The sequence below is a fragment of the Theropithecus gelada genome, chromosome 9 (genome assembly GCF_003255815.1).
Source record: "Theropithecus gelada isolate Dixy chromosome 9, Tgel_1.0, whole genome shotgun sequence".
Lineage (NCBI taxonomy): Eukaryota > Metazoa > Chordata > Mammalia > Primates > Cercopithecidae > Theropithecus > Theropithecus gelada.
Genome location: NC_037677.1, coordinates 60,910,334 through 60,930,348, shown reverse-complemented (window position 1 = coordinate 60,930,348; position 20,015 = coordinate 60,910,334). Strand labels below are relative to the sequence as shown.

Here is a 20,015-nt window from a genome sequence, read left to right as displayed (position 1 = left end):
TATTGTCTTATTCAATTTTGAGTTAGACAATGTTTCTTAGGATAAGTGAAAATAGAGTTAAAAATAAAATCTGTCATCAAAATTCTGATTACAAATTTATACTAAGATTAGGCACTTGTTTGGTTGAATCCTGTACAATGTTAAAATCATATTAAGCAAACATTGTGGGGGCTTTTGTTTTTAAGACACAGATAATAGTTTCAAAATAGAAAACAAAAATTACATTCTCTTCACAGAATATATGAAATATTTACCCCATTTGTTGCCAACTAGCACTGGACAGGCTGCATGCCGTGTACTATAATCTCCTTCTCCACTGGCAAACAGATTATACCAGAAAACAGCAGTTCCCTACGGAGAACAATTCACAATTATCCCCAAGTATACAATGCCAGGTAATCGCTTTCGGCAGTGATTACTTTTTTTTTTTTTTGAGACGGAATCTTGCTCTATCACCCAGGCTGGAATGCAACCTCTGCCTCCTGGGTTCAAGCGATTCTCCTGCCTCAGCCTCCCAAGTAGCTGGGATTACAGGCATGCACCACCAGGCCTGACTAATTTTGTATTTTTAGTAGAGACGGGCTTTCACCATGTTGGTCAGGCTGGTCTCAAACTCCGGACCTCAGGTGATCTGCCCATCTCGGCCTCCCAGAGTGTTGGGATTACAGGCGTGAGCCACTGTGCCCAGGCGCTTTCTTAATTTTTCCTTTGTTCCTGTGGAAGAACTCCTCTAAAGCAGCATTTTATCTTCCTCTAATATAATTCTGAAAATATGGTTATATCACTTTAAAAACTGTTTTTGATCATATGAAAAATACCATAAAAATGCTTGACAACAAAAGTATTTGCCAAAACAAAGCTAACATATCTTACATAGCAAGATGGAGGGGAAAACAATACAGAACCCATTTTAGAAATGAAAAAATTTAAATACTAATTCCTGGTCATTCATTACCTCTACACACTTGTGGCAAAGACCATAAAAATACCTCTAAAAATGTAATTTGGCCAGGTGCAGGGGTTCAGGATCACTTGAGCCCAAGAGTTCAAGACCAGCCTGGGCAATATAGGGAGACACTGTCTCTACAGAAAATTTAAACATTAGCTGGGCATGGTGACATGCACCTGTAGTCCCAGCTATTTGGGAGGCTGAGACTTGAACCCAGGAGGTCAAAGCTGCAGTGAGCCATATTTGTGCTGCTGCACTCCAGCCTGGGCAACAGAGTGAGAACATGTCTCAAAAAAAGAAAAGAAAAAGAAAAAAAATGTAATTCATTAATTAGACCATGAATACTAGTGCATCTCTTCCTTAGGGAAAAAATTAATAAACCAAAAACAAACCAAACAGGCTTACTTTTTTGGGCCAAACACTAGCTCCAACTTCAGGAAAAACAGTGGCTCCTCCTGCAGACACATCACTCATCTATAAGAAACAAGAGGGTGTTATTGAAAGCGCTGGTAGAATAAAGTAAAACACGCCATTATAAAGACTTGATATTGGATACTAGAATATTGGGAACATATGGACTTGTTCTTATATAGCGGGGTTGGTACATGCTACTCAGTTTTTAATGAATAAAATGCCATTTAGGTTTATACACATAAGTAAAAAAACTAAAAGCAAAGGAATGATTAACAAAAAACCGTCAGATGGGAGAGTGGGGATATAATTTGAGATAGGAATTTATTTATAGCCAGAGGGAAAAAGAAATGACTTAAAACTAATAAATCAATACAGAGATATAAATATGTATTTTATTGTATTAGAATGTAATCTCCATGGAGGCAGGAATTTTCGTCTGTTTTGTTCATTGCTGATCATTAGTGTCTAGAACAGTAGTACCTCAAGAACAGTAGGTGCTCAAGAAATATTTAAATAAATGTAAAAAATAACGAGAAAAATAACAAACTAAAATCAGTTTTGCCATTTCTCATGGTAGGGAATCAAACATATTAAATAAAAGTGAGAAAGTTAAAGGATTATATAAAGATAACCTAGAAAAATATGGAAACCTTTTAAATTAACTGAAGAATCACATAAAACAAGGCAAAGGAAACATGGATCATAAAGTTTTTTTTTAAAGCAACGTAAGTAGAATGCATAGACTGATTAGATCACAGAGCAAAACCCAACTATATGTTGTATCAGAGCTGCATCTAAAACAAGTGACTTAGAAACACAGAACACAAAAACGTAAGATTTGGGGCAAATGCTATCCAAGGAAAACAGGGTATGATCTTAGTATGAGACACAGTTTAAATCAAGGTAAAAAGCATTAAATGAGATAAAAGGTATTTTACAATGATAAATATATAACTAATAATAAAGAACTAAGATCACTTAACCAATGAAAAAATTAACTTTGGCTGGGCGTGGTGGCTCACGCCTGTAATCCCAGAACTTTGAAAGGCCAAGGCAGGTGGATCACAAGGTCAGGAGATCAAGACCATCCTGGCTAACACGGTGAAACCCCATCTCTACTAAAAATACAAAAAACAAAATTAGCCAGGCATGGTGACAGGCGCCTGTAGTCCCAGCTACCTGGGAGGCTGAGGTAGGAGAATGGCATGAACCTGGGAGGCGGAGCTTGCAGTGAGCTGAGATAGCACCACCACTGCACTCCAGCCTGGGCAACAGAGAGAGACTCTGTCTCAAAAAAAAAAAAAAAAAGAAAAGAAAAGAAAAGAAAAAACTGACTTTGAGGAAATTAAAAAGTTGTGCATGAGAGAAAAGTAATTTGAGATATTCTATGTGCCCCTCTGGGGAGGTATTTAAATAACGGGAAAAATGATAATCAATTAAAATGCTATGCAACTGTTTTAGAAAAACAGGAAGGCTGTTTACATTAAGAGGGAGAAATGGATAGTGGGCCAAATAATACAGCATCAATATTCATAAAACAAAGAAATACAAGGAGAACCAGGAACACATAAACACTAATGGCTTTTAAACATCTGAAAAGATGCTCAACTTCTATAATGAGAATGCAAATTAAAGCCACAATAACTGCTAATTTGATAAGTGAAAGATACACAGATCAAAAAGTCTGACAAACATACTTCACAAATATATCCCACTTAAAATTGGGATATAAATTGGTACAACCTCTAAGGAGACTCACCTCTAGAAAATATGCAAGGCTTCACAGCATGAATTTGTGCACTGTACTAACCCTCTCCTGGTTTTCCCTTTGTGATATTTCTCTTTTCTATAATGTACCTTGCCTCCTTTTGGAAACAAGATGGAATTGTGAGAGGAATACAAATTGGGAATTGGGGAGAAAAGGAGGCATATGGAGAGGAAGGAAACAGGGAAGGTGGCAGGGAGAGAAGAAGAAAATAGACTGAACAGAGAGAGATTTTGGCAGGGAGTGAGATACTACAGACAGCAAAAAAATGTAATTCAAATAGGGCTAAGGAATGGAAAGAGCAATAAAATAACCAAAATTAAGTATATATATATATACAGGTGTTTTTTTTTTTTTTGAGATGGAGCCTCACTCTGTTATCCAGGCTGGAGAGTACAGTGGCGCCATCTTGGCTCACTGCAACCTCTGCCTCCCAGATTCAAGCGATTCTCGTGCCTCAGCCTCCTGAGTAGCTGGGACTACAGGAGTGTGCCACCATGCCCAGCTAATTTTTATATTTTCAGTGGAGACGGGGTTTCACCACGTTGGCCAGGCTGGTCTCGAACTCCTGACCTCAAATGATCTGCCCACGTCAGCCTCTCAAAGTGCTGGAATTACAGGCATGTGTCACTGTGCCTGGCCTAAAATATCTTTAAGTTAACAAAGGTTATGACATTATGGCAGATTGCATTTTCCAAATATAATACATCCCAGTATGTCCCATCCTACATGCTATTCTAATGTGACACTGACATTTGTCTGCAGTGGTAGGGTCTATGTGCCCTCTCCTTGAAGCTGGGCAGACCTTTGTAATTGCTGTAACAGAATACAGCAGGATGACATCTGTGACTTCTGAGGGTAAGGTCATAACAATACCATGTACTTTTGCATTGTTCTTTTGGGATGCTTCGTCTTGTAATCCAGTCACTATGCTGTGAAGAAGCTCAGCCGCATGTATTGGCCAGAATTTAGGCATTCTGGCTGAAGCCAGCCTCAACCTTAGCCTTCAAGATACCCCAGTGCCAGACATTTGATGGCAAATGCATGTCAGATTTGGAGCAGGAACCATGAGTTGAGCCCAGTCAACCTCATAACTGTTAGAGATACATTAAGAAAATCATTGTTATTTTAAACCACTCAGAAAAGAGAGTTTTGGAGTGATTTATTTGGGGTAACTAGAACAAACACTATAAACAATTTTAAAAATTGAATTATGATCATACTGTTTTAAAAGTTTGAGGTAGGGCTTCTGGGGACTGTAATGTGCTATTTCTTCACCTTAGTACTGAATACACCAGAAGTGTTCACTTTGTGAAAATTAATCAAGTTACAATACTTAATTTGTGCACTCTTCTGATATACTTCAATAAAAAAATGGAATTCAGAAGTTTACTGAAATAATGTGTATGTACAGAAATTCAAATATAGAGAGATTCTTATATGCACATATTATATGTGACTAAACAGAGAGCCTATATGTCAAATTATTAATGATTATCTGCACGTAGTGGCACTATAAATTTTAAGTTTGTCCAAAAGTTTCTATAATGAACATCTATCTTACAGCCTGAAAAAGTTGCAAATGCAAAAAAATTCTTAACTCCCTTTACTCAGTTATAAAAATGTTAAACTAGGATGGTGAATCAGAGCTACACAGAACAAACTTAACACATTAAAATGAATCATGTGATCAAATCCCAACTTAACCTAAAAATTTTAGTGACAACTTACATAAAACAGCCATGTAGCAATTCTATTTCCTGTCCCCAGCTCTTTGAAAGCATCTGGCTCATCTTTCTGTGAATAAAAACACAGCAAATTCAATGGTATAAAAATTCAGTAATACAAATACTCTAGTGGCAACTAAACATCAGTAGTAACATCCTGAAGAATATGCCAACAACCCCAAAAGTTTCCCTTGTAATGTCCAGTGCACTATAAACATCAGGCACTCTTTTTGTAAAGATGGAGTCTTGCTATATGGACCAGGGTGATCTTGAACTCCCGGCCTCAAGCAATCCTCCCGCCTTGGCCTCCCAAAGTGCTAGGATCACAGGTGTGAGCCACTGTACCTGGCCTCAAATACTTGCTCACTGAACTTGTATACTGGATACTTTAGACAAGATTACAGGATAAAAGGCAGACTTATTAGCCTAAATGACAGCCATTATTTGCTGACTACATATTATTTTAAAAATCAATACCCACAATTTTAGCTTCCAAAAAAATACGATGTGACAGCCATCTCTTAGCTACATTCCTGAAGCTTAATGTACCTTGAGACTTACTTTGAACTCATGACCTACTGAAATATTTCCTAGTATTATTTTTCTTTTTTTCTTTTATTTTTTGAGACAGTCTTGCCCTGTCACCCAGGCTGGAGTGCAATGCCATGATCTCAGCTCACTGCAACCTCCACCTCCCAGGTTTAAGGAATTCTTCTGCCTCAGCCTCTCAAGTAGCTGGGACTACAGGCATGCACCACCATGTCTGGCTAATTTTTTTGTATTTTTAGTAGAAATGGAGTTTTGCCATGTTGGCCAGGCTGGTCTTGAACTCTTGACCTCAGGTGATCCACCCACCTTGGCCTCCCAAAGGGCTGGGATTACAGGCATGAGCCACCACGCCTGGCCCCTAGTATTATTTTTCTAATAATGCTAGTAAAGTGTCTTTCAGTACTATAATCAAGCTAGATAATTAATATCTAAATATTTATATCTAAATTAAAATACAATACAACCTCTTGGCATTTCTCCCAGAAAAATAAAAATGTATTTTTCATACAGAAACATATACACATCTTTATTTGTAATAGTCAAAAACTAAAAACTATCCAAATATCCTTCGATGGGCGAATGGCTAAACTGTGGCATATCCATAACATGGAATACAGGTTGAGCATACCAAAAGTCCAAAATTCAAAATGCTCTGAAGTTCAAAACTTTTAGTGCTAACATGACATATGTGGAAAATTCCACACATACTACTCCCTGAAGTAGCTCCCCTATCATACACACTATGCCCTAGCCAGGATGGAAACAGACAGTTCCCCATAAGGCTCCTGCATCACAAGAGATTTATTTTCAAACCCATTCTTTCTTTACTGAAGGTGTAATCTTTGTGGAGATTTAGATTTTATGCTGGGGTCTCAAATTCAGCAGCCTACACTGTGGCAGATCTTCCTCTTACAGAGCTGTTTATTCCCAAAGCTCTAATTCCTGCAGGCACAGACCTCCAGCCTCTGTGCTTTGTCCCCTCTTTAATTCTCTAGGTTTGGGATCACCTTTGTTCAGTTTCCCTTTTGGAATACCCTTTACTTTCTTCCAGGTTTGCCAATGCATTTAAAAGTATCTTAAGTGATTTTATTGGGTATCTAGGTGTTTTTGTTTTTGTTTTTTTAAACTGCTAAAAAGGTTTCACAGAATATCTGCCACACCATATTTCCATAAATTCCAAATAGGCTATGAATTTTTAATGTTAAAAGAACAGAATTAACATGTTGACAAAGAATCTCTCCTTGGCCGAACTACTCAGGCTCCTCTGAACTTTCTTCTCAAGTAGGCCCTGACTTTGGGCTTCTAGTATTTATCTCTGCATTGTCCAATTTGAGCAAGAACCCTGCTAAGTCAAGTGAGCCAGAATCCCCCATCCTTGCCATGTGATCACCATCAAAATCTAACTGGGTTCTTCATCTTCCACTATCCCCTGGGTGATGATCACTCTGCCCTGACTTCAGCAAGGATCTCGTTAGGTCAGTTTAGCCTGAATCCTCCCTTACCTCTTAGTAATTTTCCATCTACTAACACCCACTCTTGCTCATTGGCTATAAATTCCAACTCTTCCTTGTTGTATTTGGAGTTGGGCTTAATCTCTCTCCCTTACTGCGAAATCCCACTGCAACTGCCGTGGTCCCTATACCTATCGCAATGGTCCCCTCTTGAACGAAGTCTGGTTACCATCTTTAACAAGTGTGAAGAATAATTTGTTCTTTAACAATGTAATGCGGCCAGGCAGAGTGGCTCACGCCTGTAATCCCAGCACTCTGCGAGACCAAGGTGGGTGGATCACCTGAGCTCAGGAGTTCAAGACCAGCCTGGCCAACATGGTGAAACCCCGTTGCTACTAAAAATACAAAAATTAGCTGGGTGTGGTGGTGCGCATGCCTGTGATCCCAGCTACTCGGGAGGCTGAGGCAGGAGAACTGCACCAACCCAGGAGGCAGAGGTTGCAGTGAGCCAAGATCACGCCACTGCACTCCAGCCTGGATGACAGAGTGAGACTCTGTTTTTTTGTTTTGTTTTGTTTTGTTTTGAGACAAACAATGTAATGCATAAGCCTCAGTGAATTTCTCCATTTCTTTTTTACTTACCCGTGCGAAGTCAAAATGGGGTTCATACTGTCCTCCAACTCCATAATTTGCTACCTGAAGGAAAGACACAAAGCATGAAAGAAAAGAACTATAAAGATTACTATTCAAAAAAAAATCTATGAACCTCATTTTTTGGACTTTTATAGACCATGGTCAGGTATTTACAGAGAAATGAAAACTATTTAAAATCAATGAGAGTTCCTATGAAAACAGGGATGAAAAACAAAGGACAGCTACTGTATATCTATAGATATAGATCTTTATATCTATAGATCTATATATATTTATATCTATATATATGTACCCCTCCCCACCCCCCCGCCAGAGACAGGCTGAAGTGCAGTGATGAAATCAGAGTGCACTGCAGCCTCAACCTTTGGGGGCACAAGTGATCCTCCCACTTCAGCCTCCTGAGTAGCTGGGACTACAGGTGCATGCTACCACACCCAGCTAATGTTTAAAAATTTAATACATAAGCTAAAATTTGAGATTTCTATTACTTTGTTTCACTAAACACTTTCCTTTGGAACTTAAATAAAAAAATGTTTTCCAAAGCCCCAAATGCTGGCGAACTTGCAATCTACTGTACCTGGCCTCAGAGTCTGGGATCCATCTGAGCCCACCAATCCAGGTTCTGGAGTGACTACTACATGGTGCCTCATCCCCAGGGATAGGAGTTGCCACTAACCCTATTGGCTCAGGCTCCTAAATCATAGCCAAACCCTGCATCCCAGACTCAAACCTCCAGAGCATCCTCTCTTCCTAGAGTTGGGCCAGGGTTGTGCCCAGTCCGCCAGGGGTAGACTCACAGCTACATACTGACACTCTTTTCCCAAGCAGCTAGAGGGTGCCTCAGAGTCACAGATCCTGGCACTATAGGCAACCTACATCCAACCCTGCCATGAGAGTGACCCTATACCCTAAGACCCAGGTGTTACAATAGTATGTGAGACCCTGAGACCAGGATCCTAGCCCCACAGCCACTCCAAACGCTAGAACCTGGATTGCAGCACTATGGCAGCTGCTTGTAGGATATGTCAGACCTGCCACAAGAAGACTCCCACTGGCTTAAACTCCCTACTGTGCGGAAAACAAGATTCCAAAAGCTCTTGCCACTGAAGATACTAACAATGTACTCCACAGCGACCACCACCACAAACTTCTCCAGCCTAGGCTGCTGAGGCACCCACAGTTATTGTTGACAATGAATACAGCTGAAGAAGCTACAAGAGACTACACTACTGAACCTACCTGGAAACACAGTCACCACACCCTTCCCAAACAGTCCAACTGAAGCGGAAAGTTTAAAAGAGCCAGTTGTTCCACTAGATGCAAAGACATCAATGCAGGAAACAAGAAACATTAAAAAGCAATGAAATATGACACTGCTGAGAATGCAACTCTCTAGTTACAGGCCCAAATGAAAAGGAAAACACCTAGCTAGAAAAAAATTCAAATAATGATCTTAAGGAAACTCAAACAGATAAAAGAAAATACAGATAGATAATTCAATGAAATCAGGAAAACAATTCATGATATGAATCAGAATTTCAAAAAAGAAAGATATCATAAAAAAGAACCAAACAAAATTCTTGCAGCTGAAGAATTCAATGAATGCAGGAGGCTGAGACAGGAGAATAGCTTGAACCTGGGAGGCGGAAGTTGCAGTGAACTGAGATCTCGCCACTGCACTCCAGCCTGGTGATAGAGCAAGACTCCATCTCAAAAAAAAAAAAAATGCTGCACCAGCACACTTAATTAAGCAAAACGATCTCTGAACCTGAAGATACACTGTTTGGTATTACTCAGGGGGAAAAAAGGAAACATAATGAAAAAGGACAAAGAGAGCTTACAAGACTTATGGGACACCATTAAACATTTGTATTACAGGAGTTCCAGAAGAAAAGAGGGTAAAAGGCATAGAAAACCTATTTAATAACAGCTGAAAACTACCCAAGTCTGGGGAAGAGAGAAGGGTATCCAACTCCAGGAAGTTCAAAAGTCCCTAAATAGATTCAACCCAAAAAAGTCCTCTCTGAAGCACATTTTAGTCAGATTGTCAAACATCAAAGAATTCTAAAAACAGCAAGATAGCTAGATTAACAAAGAAAAAGAAAGATCCAAATAAGCACAATCAGAAATAACAAAGGTGACATTACAACTGACCCCAAAGAAATATAAAAAGTCCTTAGAGATTATTATTAACACCTCTATGCACACAAACTTTTATAAAAGGCCTAGAAGAAATGGATAAATTCCTGGAAACGTACAACCTCCCAAGACTGAACCAGAAAAAAACTGAAACCCTTAACAGACCAATAAGGAGTTATGAAATTGAATTGTAATTAAACAAAACAAAACAAAAAACCTACTGACCAAAAAAAGCCCTGGACTGGATGGATTCACAGCCGAATTTTACCATACAAAGAAGACCTACTGAAACTATTCCAAAAAACTGAGAAGGAAAGACTCCTCCTTAACAATCATTTTATTAAGCCACCATCATTCTGATACCAAAACTCATCAGAGACATGATGAAAAAAGAAAACTTCAGGCTGATATTCCTGATGAACACAGACACAAAATACTCAAAAAAATATTAGAAAACAAAACCTAGCAGCACATCAAAAAGCTAATTTACTACAATCGAGTAGGCTTTATTTGTGGGGTGCAAGGTTGGTTCAATAAATGTAATTCACCACATAAACAGAATTAAAAACCATATGATCATCTCTGCAGATGCAGAAAGAGCTTTCAAAAAAATTCAACATCCTGGCCGGGCACAGTGGCTCACACCTACAATTCTAGCACTTTGGGAGGAAGAGGTGGGTGGATCACCTGAGGTCAGGAGTTCAACACCAGCCTGGCCAACATGGTAAAAATACAAAAATACAAAATTAGCTGGGCATGGTGGCAGGGGCCTGTAATCCCAGCTACACAGGAGGCTGAGGCAGGAGAACTGCATTAACCCAGGAGGTGGAGGTTGCAGTGAGCCAAGATCACACACTGCACTCCAGCCTGGGCAACAGAGTAAAACTCCATCTCAAGAAAAAACAAACAAACAAAACCAGAAATAACAGATACTGGGCAAGGATGAAGAGAAAGGGGCATGCTCATACACTGCTGGTGGGAATGTAAATTAGTACAATCACTATGGAGAACACTGTAGAGGTTCCTCAAAAAACTAAAAATAGATCTACCATATGATCCAGCAATCCCAATGCCAAGTATATATCCAAAAGAAAGGAAATTAGCATGATGAAGAGATACCCGCATTCTCATGTTTATTGCAGGACTATTCACAATAGCTAACGTATGGAATCAACCTAAGTGTCCATCAACAGATGAATGGATAAAGAAAATGTGGTGCTTACATATAATGAAACACCATTCAGCCATAAGAATGTAATCTTGTCACAGGGATGGAACTGGAGTTCATTATATTAAATAAGCCCAGCACAGAAAGACAAATATCACATGTTCTCACTTACATGTGGGATTTCTGCATTTCCAACTGAGGTACATGGTTCATCTCACTGGGACTGGTTGGACAGTGGGTGCAGCCTATGGAGAATGAGCCAAAGCAGGGCGGGGCATTGCCTCACCTGGGAAGCACAAGGGGTCACGGAATTTCCCTTTCCTAGCAAAGGGAAGCCATGACAGATTGTACCTGGAAAAATGGGACACTCCCGCCCACATACTGCGCTTTTCCCATGGTCTTAGCAACTGGCAGACCAGGATATTCTCTCCTGTGCCTGGCTCAGTGGGTCCCACGAACATGGAGTCTTGCTCACTGCTAGTGCAGCAGTCTGCTGGCTGCGGGAGGGGCGTCTACCATTGCTGAGGCTTGATTAGGTAAACAAAGCAGCCAGAAAGCTCAAACTAGGCGGAGCCCACCACAACTCAGCAAGGCCTCCTGCCTCTATAGACTTCACCTCTGTGGGCAGGGCAAAGCTGAACAAAAGCCAGCAGAAATTTCAGCAGACTTAAACATCCCTGTCTGACAGCTCTGAAGAGAGCAGTGGTTCTCCCAGAATGGCATCTGAGCTCTGAGAACAGAAGACTGCTTCCTCAAGAGGGTCCCTGACCTCCACGTAGCCTAACTGGGAGACACCTCCCAGTAGGGGCCAACAGACACCTCATACAGGTGGGTGCCCCTCTGGGATGAAGCTTTCAGAGGAAGGATCAGGCAGCAATATTTGCTGTTCTGCAGCCTCTGCTGGTGATACTCAGGCAAACAGGGTCTGGAGTGGACCTCCAGCAAACTCCAACAGACCTGCAGCTGAGGGACCTGACAGTTAGAAGGAAAACTAACAGAAAGGAATATGTCAACATCAACAGAAAAGTCATCTACACCCAAACCCCATCTGTAGGTCACCAACATCAAAGACCAAAGGTAGATAAAACCACAAAGATGGGGAGAAACCAGAGCAGAAAAGCTGAAAATCCTAAAAATCAGAGCACCTCTTCTCCTCCAAAGGATCACAGCTCCTCGCCAGCAACAGAACAAAGCTGGATGGAGAATGACTTCGATGAGTTGACAGAAGTAGGCTTCAGAAGGTCGATAATAACAAACCTTCTCCCCACTAAAGGAGCATGTTCTAAGTCATTGCAAGGAAGCTAAAACCCTTGAAAAAAGGATTAGACGAATGGCTAACTAGAACCAACAGTGTAGAGAAGACCTTAAATGATGGAGCTGAAAACCATGGCACAAGAACTTTGTGACGCATGCACAAGCTTCAATAGCCGATTGGATCAAGTGGAACAAAGGGCATCAGTGACTGAAGATGGAATTAATGAAATAAAGTGAGAACACAAGTTTAGAGAAAAGAGTAAAAAGAAACTAATAAAGCTTCCAAGAAATATGGAACTATCTAAGAAGACCAAATCTACATTTGATTGGTGTACCTGAAAGTGACAGGGAGAATGGAACCATGTTGGAAAACACTCTTCAGGAAATTATCCAGGAGAATTTCCCCAACCTAGCAAGGCAGGCCAACATTCAAATTCAGGAAATACAGAGAACACCACAAAGATACTCCGTGAGAAGAGCAACTCCAAGACACGTAATTGTCAGATTCACCAAGGTTGAAATGAAGGAAAAAGTGTTAAGGGCAGCCAGAGAGAAAGGTCAGGTTACCCACAAAGGGAGGCCCATCAAATTAACAGCGGATCTCTCGGCAGAAACCCTACAAGCTAGAAGAGAGTGAGGCCCAATATTCAACAATCTTTTTTTGTTGTTGTTGTTGTTGAGACGGAGTCTCGCTCTGTCACCCAGGCTGGAGTGCAGTGGCTGGACCTCAGCTCACTGCAAGCTCCGCCTCCCGGATTTACGCCACTCTCCTGCCTCAGCCTCCCAAGTAGCTGGGACTACAGGCGCCCGCCACCTCGCCCGGCTAGATTTTTGTATTTTTTTAGTAGAGACGGGGTTTCACTGCGTTAGCCAGGATGGTCTCGATCTCCTGACCTCGTGATCCGCCCGTCTCAGCCTCCCAAAGTGCTGAGATTACAGGCTTGAGCCACCGCGCCCGGCCTCAACATTCTTAAAGAAAAGAATTTTCAACCCAGAATTTCATATCCAGCCAAACTAAGCTTCGTAAGTAAAGGAAAAACAAAATCGTTTGCAGAGAAGCAAATGCTGAGAGATTTTGTCACTACCAGGCCTGCCTTACAAGAGCTCCTAAAGGAAGCACTAAACATGGAAAGAAGCAACCAGTACCAGCCACTGCAAAAACATGCCAAATTGTAAAGACCATTGATGTTATAAAGAAACTGCATCAATTAACGGGCAAAATAACCAGCTAACATCATAATGACAGGTTCAAATTCACACATAACAATATTAACCTTAAATGTAAATGAGCTAAATGCCCCAATGAAAAGGCACAGACTGGCAAACTGGATAGAGTCAAGACCCATCAGGAGACCCATGTCATGTGCAAGACACACACAGGCTCAAAATAAAGGGATGGAGGAAGATCTACCAAGAAAATGGAAAGAAAAAAAAAAAAAAAGCAGGGGTTACAATCCTAGTCTCTGATAAAACAGACTTTAAACCAACACAGATCAAAAGAGACAAAGGAGGCCATTACATAATGGTAAAGGGATCAATTCAACAGAAAGTGCTAACTATCCCAAATATATATGCACCCAATACAGGGGCACCCAGATTCATAAAGCAAGTCCTTAGAGCCCTAAAAAGAGACTCAGACTCTCACACAATAATAATGAGAGACTTTAACACCCCACTGTCAATATTAGATCAACAAGACAGAAGGTTAACAAGGATATCCAGGACTTGAACTCAGCTCTGCACTAAGCAGACCATTATAATAGACATCTACAGAACTCTCTCCACCCCAAATCAACAGAATATACATTCTTCTCAGCACCACATCATACTTTAAAACTGACCACATAACTGGAAGCAAAGCACTCCTCAGCAAATGTAAAAGAACAGAAATTACAATAAACTGTCTCTCAGACCACAGTGTAATCAAATTAGAACTCAGGATTAAGAAACTCACTCAAAACCATACAACTACATGGAAACTGAACAACCTGCTCCTGAATGACTACTGGGTACATAACAAAATGAAGGCAGAAATAGATGTTCTTTGAAACCAATGAGAACAAAGACACAACGTACAAGAATCTCTGGGACACATTTAAAGCAGTGTGTAGAGGAAATTTTATAGCACTAAATGCCCACAAAAGAAAGCAAGAAAGATCTAAAATTGACACCCTAACATCACAATTAAAAGAACTAGAGAAGCAAGAGCAAACACATTCAAAAGCTAGCAGAAGGCAAGAAATAACAAAGATCAGAGCAGAACTAAAAGAGACAGAGACACAAAAAAACCCTTCAAAAAAAATCAATGAATCCAGGAGCTGGGTTTTTGAAAAGATCAACAAAATTGATAGACCGCTAGCAAGACAAAGAAGAAAAGAGAGAAGAATCAAATAGATGCAATAAAAAATGATAAAGGGGATATCACCACTGATCCCACAGAAATACAAACTACCATCAGAGAATACTATAAACACCTCTACGCAAATAAACTAGGAAATCTAGAAGAAATGGATAAATTCCTGGACACATATACTCCCAAGACTAAACCAGGAAGAAGGTGAATCTCTGAATAGACCAATATCAGGCTCTGAAATTCAGGCAATAATTAATAGCCTACCAACCAAAAAAAGTCCAGGACAAGATGGATTCACAGCCGAATTCTACCAGAGATACAAAGAGGAGCTGGTACCATTCCTTCTGAAACTATTTCAATCAACAGAAAAAGAGAGAATCCTCCCTAACTCATTTTATGAGGCCAACATCATCCTGATACCAAAGCCTGGCAGAGATACAACAAAAAAAAGAGAATTTTAGACCAATATCCCTGATGAATATCGATGCGAAAATCCTCAATAAAATACTGGGAAACTGAATCCAGTAGCACATCGAAAAGCTTATCCACTTTAATCAAGTTGGCTTCATCCCTGGGATGCAAGGCTGGTTCAACATACACAAATCAATAAACGTAATCCATCACATAAACAGAACCATCACAAAAACCATATGATTATCTCAATAGATGCAGAAAAGGCCTTTGATAAAATTCAACAGCTCTTCATGCTAAAAGCTTTAAATAAACTAGGTATTGATGGAACATATCTCAAACTAATAAGAGCTACTTATGACAAACCCACAGCCAATATCATACTGAATGGGCAAAAACTGGAAGCATTCCCTTTGAAAACTGGCACAAGACAAAGATGGCCTCCCTCACCAATCCTATTCAACATAGTGTTGGAAGTTCTGGCCATGGCAATCAGGCAAGAGAAATAAAGGGTATTCAGCTAGGAAATGAAATCAAATTGTCCCTGTTTGCAGATGACATAATTGTATATTTAGAAAACCCCATTGTCTCAGCCCAAAATCTCCTTAAGTTGATAGGCAACTTCAGCAAAGTCTCAGGATACAAAATCAATGTGCAGAAATCACAAGTATTCCTATCCACCAATAACAGACAAACAGAGAGCCAAATCATGAGTGAACTCCCATTCACAATAGCTTCAAAGAGAATAAAATACGCAGGAATCCAACTTAAAAGGATGTGAAGAACCTCTTCAAGGAGAACTACAAACCACTGTTCAACAAAATAAAAGAGGATACAAACAAATGGAAGAACATTCCATGCTCATGGATAGGAATAATCAATATTGTGAAAATGGTCATACTGCCCAAGGTAATTTATAGATTCAATGCCAATGCCATCCCCATCAAGCTACCAATGACTTTCTTCACAAAATTGGAGAAAACTACTTTAAAGTTCATACGGAACCAAAAAAGAGCCCATACTGCCAAGACAATCCACTTCTTCTTTTTGGCCAGACCTGGATGACAGTTTACTACTTAAAATTGAAAAGAGGCCAGGCACAGTGGCTTATGCCTGTAATCCCAACACTTCAGGAGGCCAAGGTAGGCAGATCACTTGAGGCCAGGAGTTCGAGAACAGCCTGGCCAACATGGTGAAATTCCATTGCTACTGAAAACACAAAAATTAGCTAGGCATGGCGGCATGTGCCTGTGGTCCCAGCTACTTGGGAGGCTGAGGCAGGAGAATCACTTGATCCCAGGAAGCGGAGGTCACACTGAACCAAGATTGCACCACTGCACTCCAGTGAGACTGTCGCAAAAAACAAAAAACAAAAAACAAAAAAGGTTGAAAAGAAGCAAAACCAAAAGTATCACCTTTCTAATGAATTTATGAGCTGCATATTGACTGCATTTGTCTTGGAATTTTGCAACCAGGCCAAGCACAGTGCCTCACGCCTGTAATCCCAGCACTTTGGGAGGTCAAGGCAGGTGGTCAGGAGTTCTTGAACTCTTTGAGGTCAGGAGTTCAAGACCAGCCTGACCAACATGGTGAAACCCCGTCTCTACTAAAAATACAAAATTAGCTTGGTGTAGGGGTGCATGCCTGTAATCCCAGCTACTTGGGAGGCTGGGGCAGGAGAATCGCTTGAACCAGGAGACAGGGGTTGTAGTGAGCCGAGATCATGCCACTGCACTCCAGCCTGGGCCACTCCATCACACACACACAAAAAATTGCAACCAGAAAGGCTATAATAAAGGCATTGGTTTTTTTAGTGCATATTTTGATAATTTCAAAAAAAAAAAAAACTAATACAGAAAAGGGAACTCAAATATTTTTAAAAGTATTTTTCTATAGGAAAAGACTAAGGAATAGACATAATGCTGACAAAGGGGAAGACTAAGCTGTTTCTTTTCTCTGGTTTATAGGCCTATGCTTTTTTATTTATTTATTTATTTTTTACTATTGAAACCAAATGAGATTATTATACATTGATTTTATGTTTATTCTCTATAACTAACATTCCTATATATGCCTGTTTACTACAGATATTCTGAGTCAAGTTGTGATTATGACAGAGTGAAGAATTATTTTGAGACAGCTGCTTTTGATGACAAATGATTTATAGACATAAAAGTAACAGTAGAAAAAGAGAAGTGAAAAAAAGTCAGTCCTATGTTTCACTATTACAAATAAAGGAAAACTATTTGCTTAAAAATAAATAAATAAATGAAAAAAAAAAAAAAAAACTATTTCTTAAAACCCACCCTGGCCACTTGACAGGCAAACTGAGGTCTGGGGGATAGAAAAAAAAATTACAGTGTACTTAATATTAGTGATATGTATTTTTCATTTCCCTAGACATCTATACTCAACAGGGAGAGTTTTCATGTTTTGACAAGAAATTTAAAAGTCACAGAACAATCATAATTTTTCCCATTATTAAAATCACTTTGCATGGTTGCAGCTTACAGGTCACTTTTTAAGGTCCCAAACTATCATGCAAATTGAGGACTACCTGTTCAGTGTAAAGGAAATCTCCTCTGAAGCATCTCTTGAAGAGTAAAAATGACTTAAGGATAATGTGATTACCTACCTGTAATTCCTCTGCTGTGGAAACATCTAGTCCTGTTAGATCCTGTATTCTCATATTAATTCGAGACACCACAGGGTTTTCATAGCCAGAGAGCCAGGCACTAAGAATAAGAAGAATATTAGTTTTATTGATAATGTTTCATTACATGGAGACTAATAGCTGTTATTTTGAAAGCCATAATATTTAACATGTAGGACAATAAACCTTTACTGACGGCATTTAGTTCATTTTCTTGCTTACTATCATCTTTATGAATGGATAATGTAATTTTTTTTTAATGTCACATTCTACTGTTAGAGGTTGGGAAGGAAAAAACTAATTAAATTTATTATAACACTTCTATGAAAACACTTGGATTAATGTAAGGAGGCTACATTGAAAGCCACCTACATTGAGAACTTCAAAAAATTCTTTAAAAAACCATACCAAACAAAACAATGTTCCTTCCAGGTAAGGTATAGGAACTGACTATGGTGGAAGTCATGGGGTCTTTAGCTTGATCTACATAATGCTAATATTTTGTAAGAAAAAAATTATGCTTACTGCCTAAATTTTGAAAAGGTACCCAAACACACCTACTGAAGGATGGACAATTATAGGTGTTGGTAAGGATGTGAAGAAACTGGAACCCTCATACATTGCTGATGGGAATGTAAAAGGTGCAGCCACTTTGGAAAACAGTTTGATACTTGCTCAAAATGCTAAACACAGCTACCAAATGACCCAGCAATTTACTTCTAGGTATATATCCAAGAGAAATTAAATCTTATGTCCATACAATAACTTGTACAGAATTTTTTATGGCATCATTACATATAATAGCCAAAAAGTAGAAATAACCCAAATATCAATTTATCAATGGACACATAAAATATGGTATATCTATAAACTGGAATATTATTGTGTCACAAAAAGGAATAAAGGTACTGGTGAGGCACAGTGGCTCATGCCTGTAATCCCAGCACTTTGGGAGGCCGAGGTGGAAAGGTCACTTGAGGCCAGGAGTTTGAGACCAGCCTGGGCAACACAGTGAGACCCCAACTCTACAAAACATTTTAAAAATTAGCTGGGCATGGTGGTATGCACCTGTAGTTCCAGCTACTCTGGCAGCTGAGGCAAGAGAGCCGCTTGAGCATAGAAGTTTGAGGCTGCAGTGAATTATGATCACACCACTGCACTCCAACCTGGGCAACAGAGTGAGACCCTGTCTCTACATACCTGGATGGAACATCATATTAAGTCAAGCCAGATAAAAAGGCCACATGTTATATAATGCCACTTCTATGAAATATACAGAAGAGGCAAATCCATAGATAATAGAAAATAGATTACTGGTTGCCAGGGGATGGGGCTGGGGGGAATGGGAAATGACTCCTAATGGGTACGGGAATTTTTGACAAAAATGTTCTGGAATTAGACATTGGTTATAGTTGCACAAGGCTAAAAACCACTGAAATGCATACTTTAAAAGCGTGGATTTTATGATATGGGAACTACATCTCAATTTTAAATGGTACCTCCAAATTCAACTATATCCCTTTTTCACATATGCTTTTAACCAGTCAATCAGTCCTTCGCTTTCTTCAGTTCTCCTCTCACTGAGCTTTGATTCCATAGATCATCATTTATAACAACACTCTTTCTAAATGCCTAAACTCAACTGTCTGGCAAAAACAATCCTGGATAAATCTCTTTTCTCCAAGCTTATATCTGTGTCACCAAACCCTACTGGAGAAAGTCATGAAATAGGGCAGACATGTCCCACTAAAAATTCATGAATACCACCTTCAAATGGGTTCTTCACTTTTACTTCCTCTTCCACTCTGTACCCTAACTCACTTCAGCCTCTCCCGTCACTCAGTAGATAATGTATCTCCTACTTCAGAGGAAATAAACGCCTTTACAATTAAAAATTATTTCTCCAACTCTGTATATCCCTCCAGTTACCAATCTTTCTTTTCCCTCTTCAAGCTAACTTTGTCAGATTCCTAATCTCTGAACTCATTGTACTCTAGCTTTAGTCACTTATATATTTAGTCACTTGCTAATGTTACCTATAGCCCTATTGTGCTTCTCAATCTAATGACATTTTTTCAATTCTCATTGTATTTGTTCCTTTGGTAACATTTGTGACAACACTCATCCTTTTGGAAACTCTCTCAAACACTCATTCTCCAGGCATTCCTCCAGTGTCTCAGGCTGGTTTGTCTTGGTCTCCTAATGTACAGCCTCCAACACTATATTCTGCCTCCCTCTCAGGACCGCAGCAACATTTCCTCAAGAATGTATTTCCTCTAGCCCTAAGGCTAGCGAGTATGCTCTTCCCTCTGCCCAGAATATTCTTTTTCATTTTGCAAAATTAAGACTTTGGATATCACCTTAGTTACCACTTGTTTAGAGGAGCTTTCCTTTACTTCTCCCCCTGCCAGACGAAGCCAAAGCTTCCAGAGGCAGACAAAGGAAGCGAGCAAGCGTGAGAGCGAGCAAAAGAGAGTGTGTGCGCGTTTCTTTAACAGGAGGAAGACATGGAGAAGAAAGAAGTTTTT

The 20,015-nt window shown here is 39.7% G+C and overlaps 1 protein-coding gene across 5 annotated transcripts in view; it reads right to left on the bottom strand.

Moving 5' to 3' along the window:
* P4HA1 (prolyl 4-hydroxylase subunit alpha 1) overlaps positions 1-20,015 on the bottom strand; it is an 87,381-nt gene that overhangs the window by 2,319 nt on the left and 65,047 nt on the right. For 4 of the 5 annotated variants that reach the window (XM_025397525.1, XM_025397526.1, XM_025397527.1 and 1 more), the window contains 5 exons: positions 17,470-17,569; positions 7,498-7,551; positions 4,860-4,925; positions 1,355-1,423; positions 255-351 (listed from right to left, as the gene is read on the bottom strand). In XM_025397525.1, coding sequence (XP_025253310.1) covers positions 255-351; positions 1,355-1,423; positions 4,860-4,925; positions 7,498-7,551; positions 17,470-17,569 — 386 coding nt within the window. The remainder of the gene's footprint in view (positions 1-254; positions 352-1,354; positions 1,424-4,859; positions 4,926-7,497; positions 7,552-17,469; positions 17,570-20,015) is intronic. The other variant, XM_025397528.1, reaches the window with a different exon arrangement.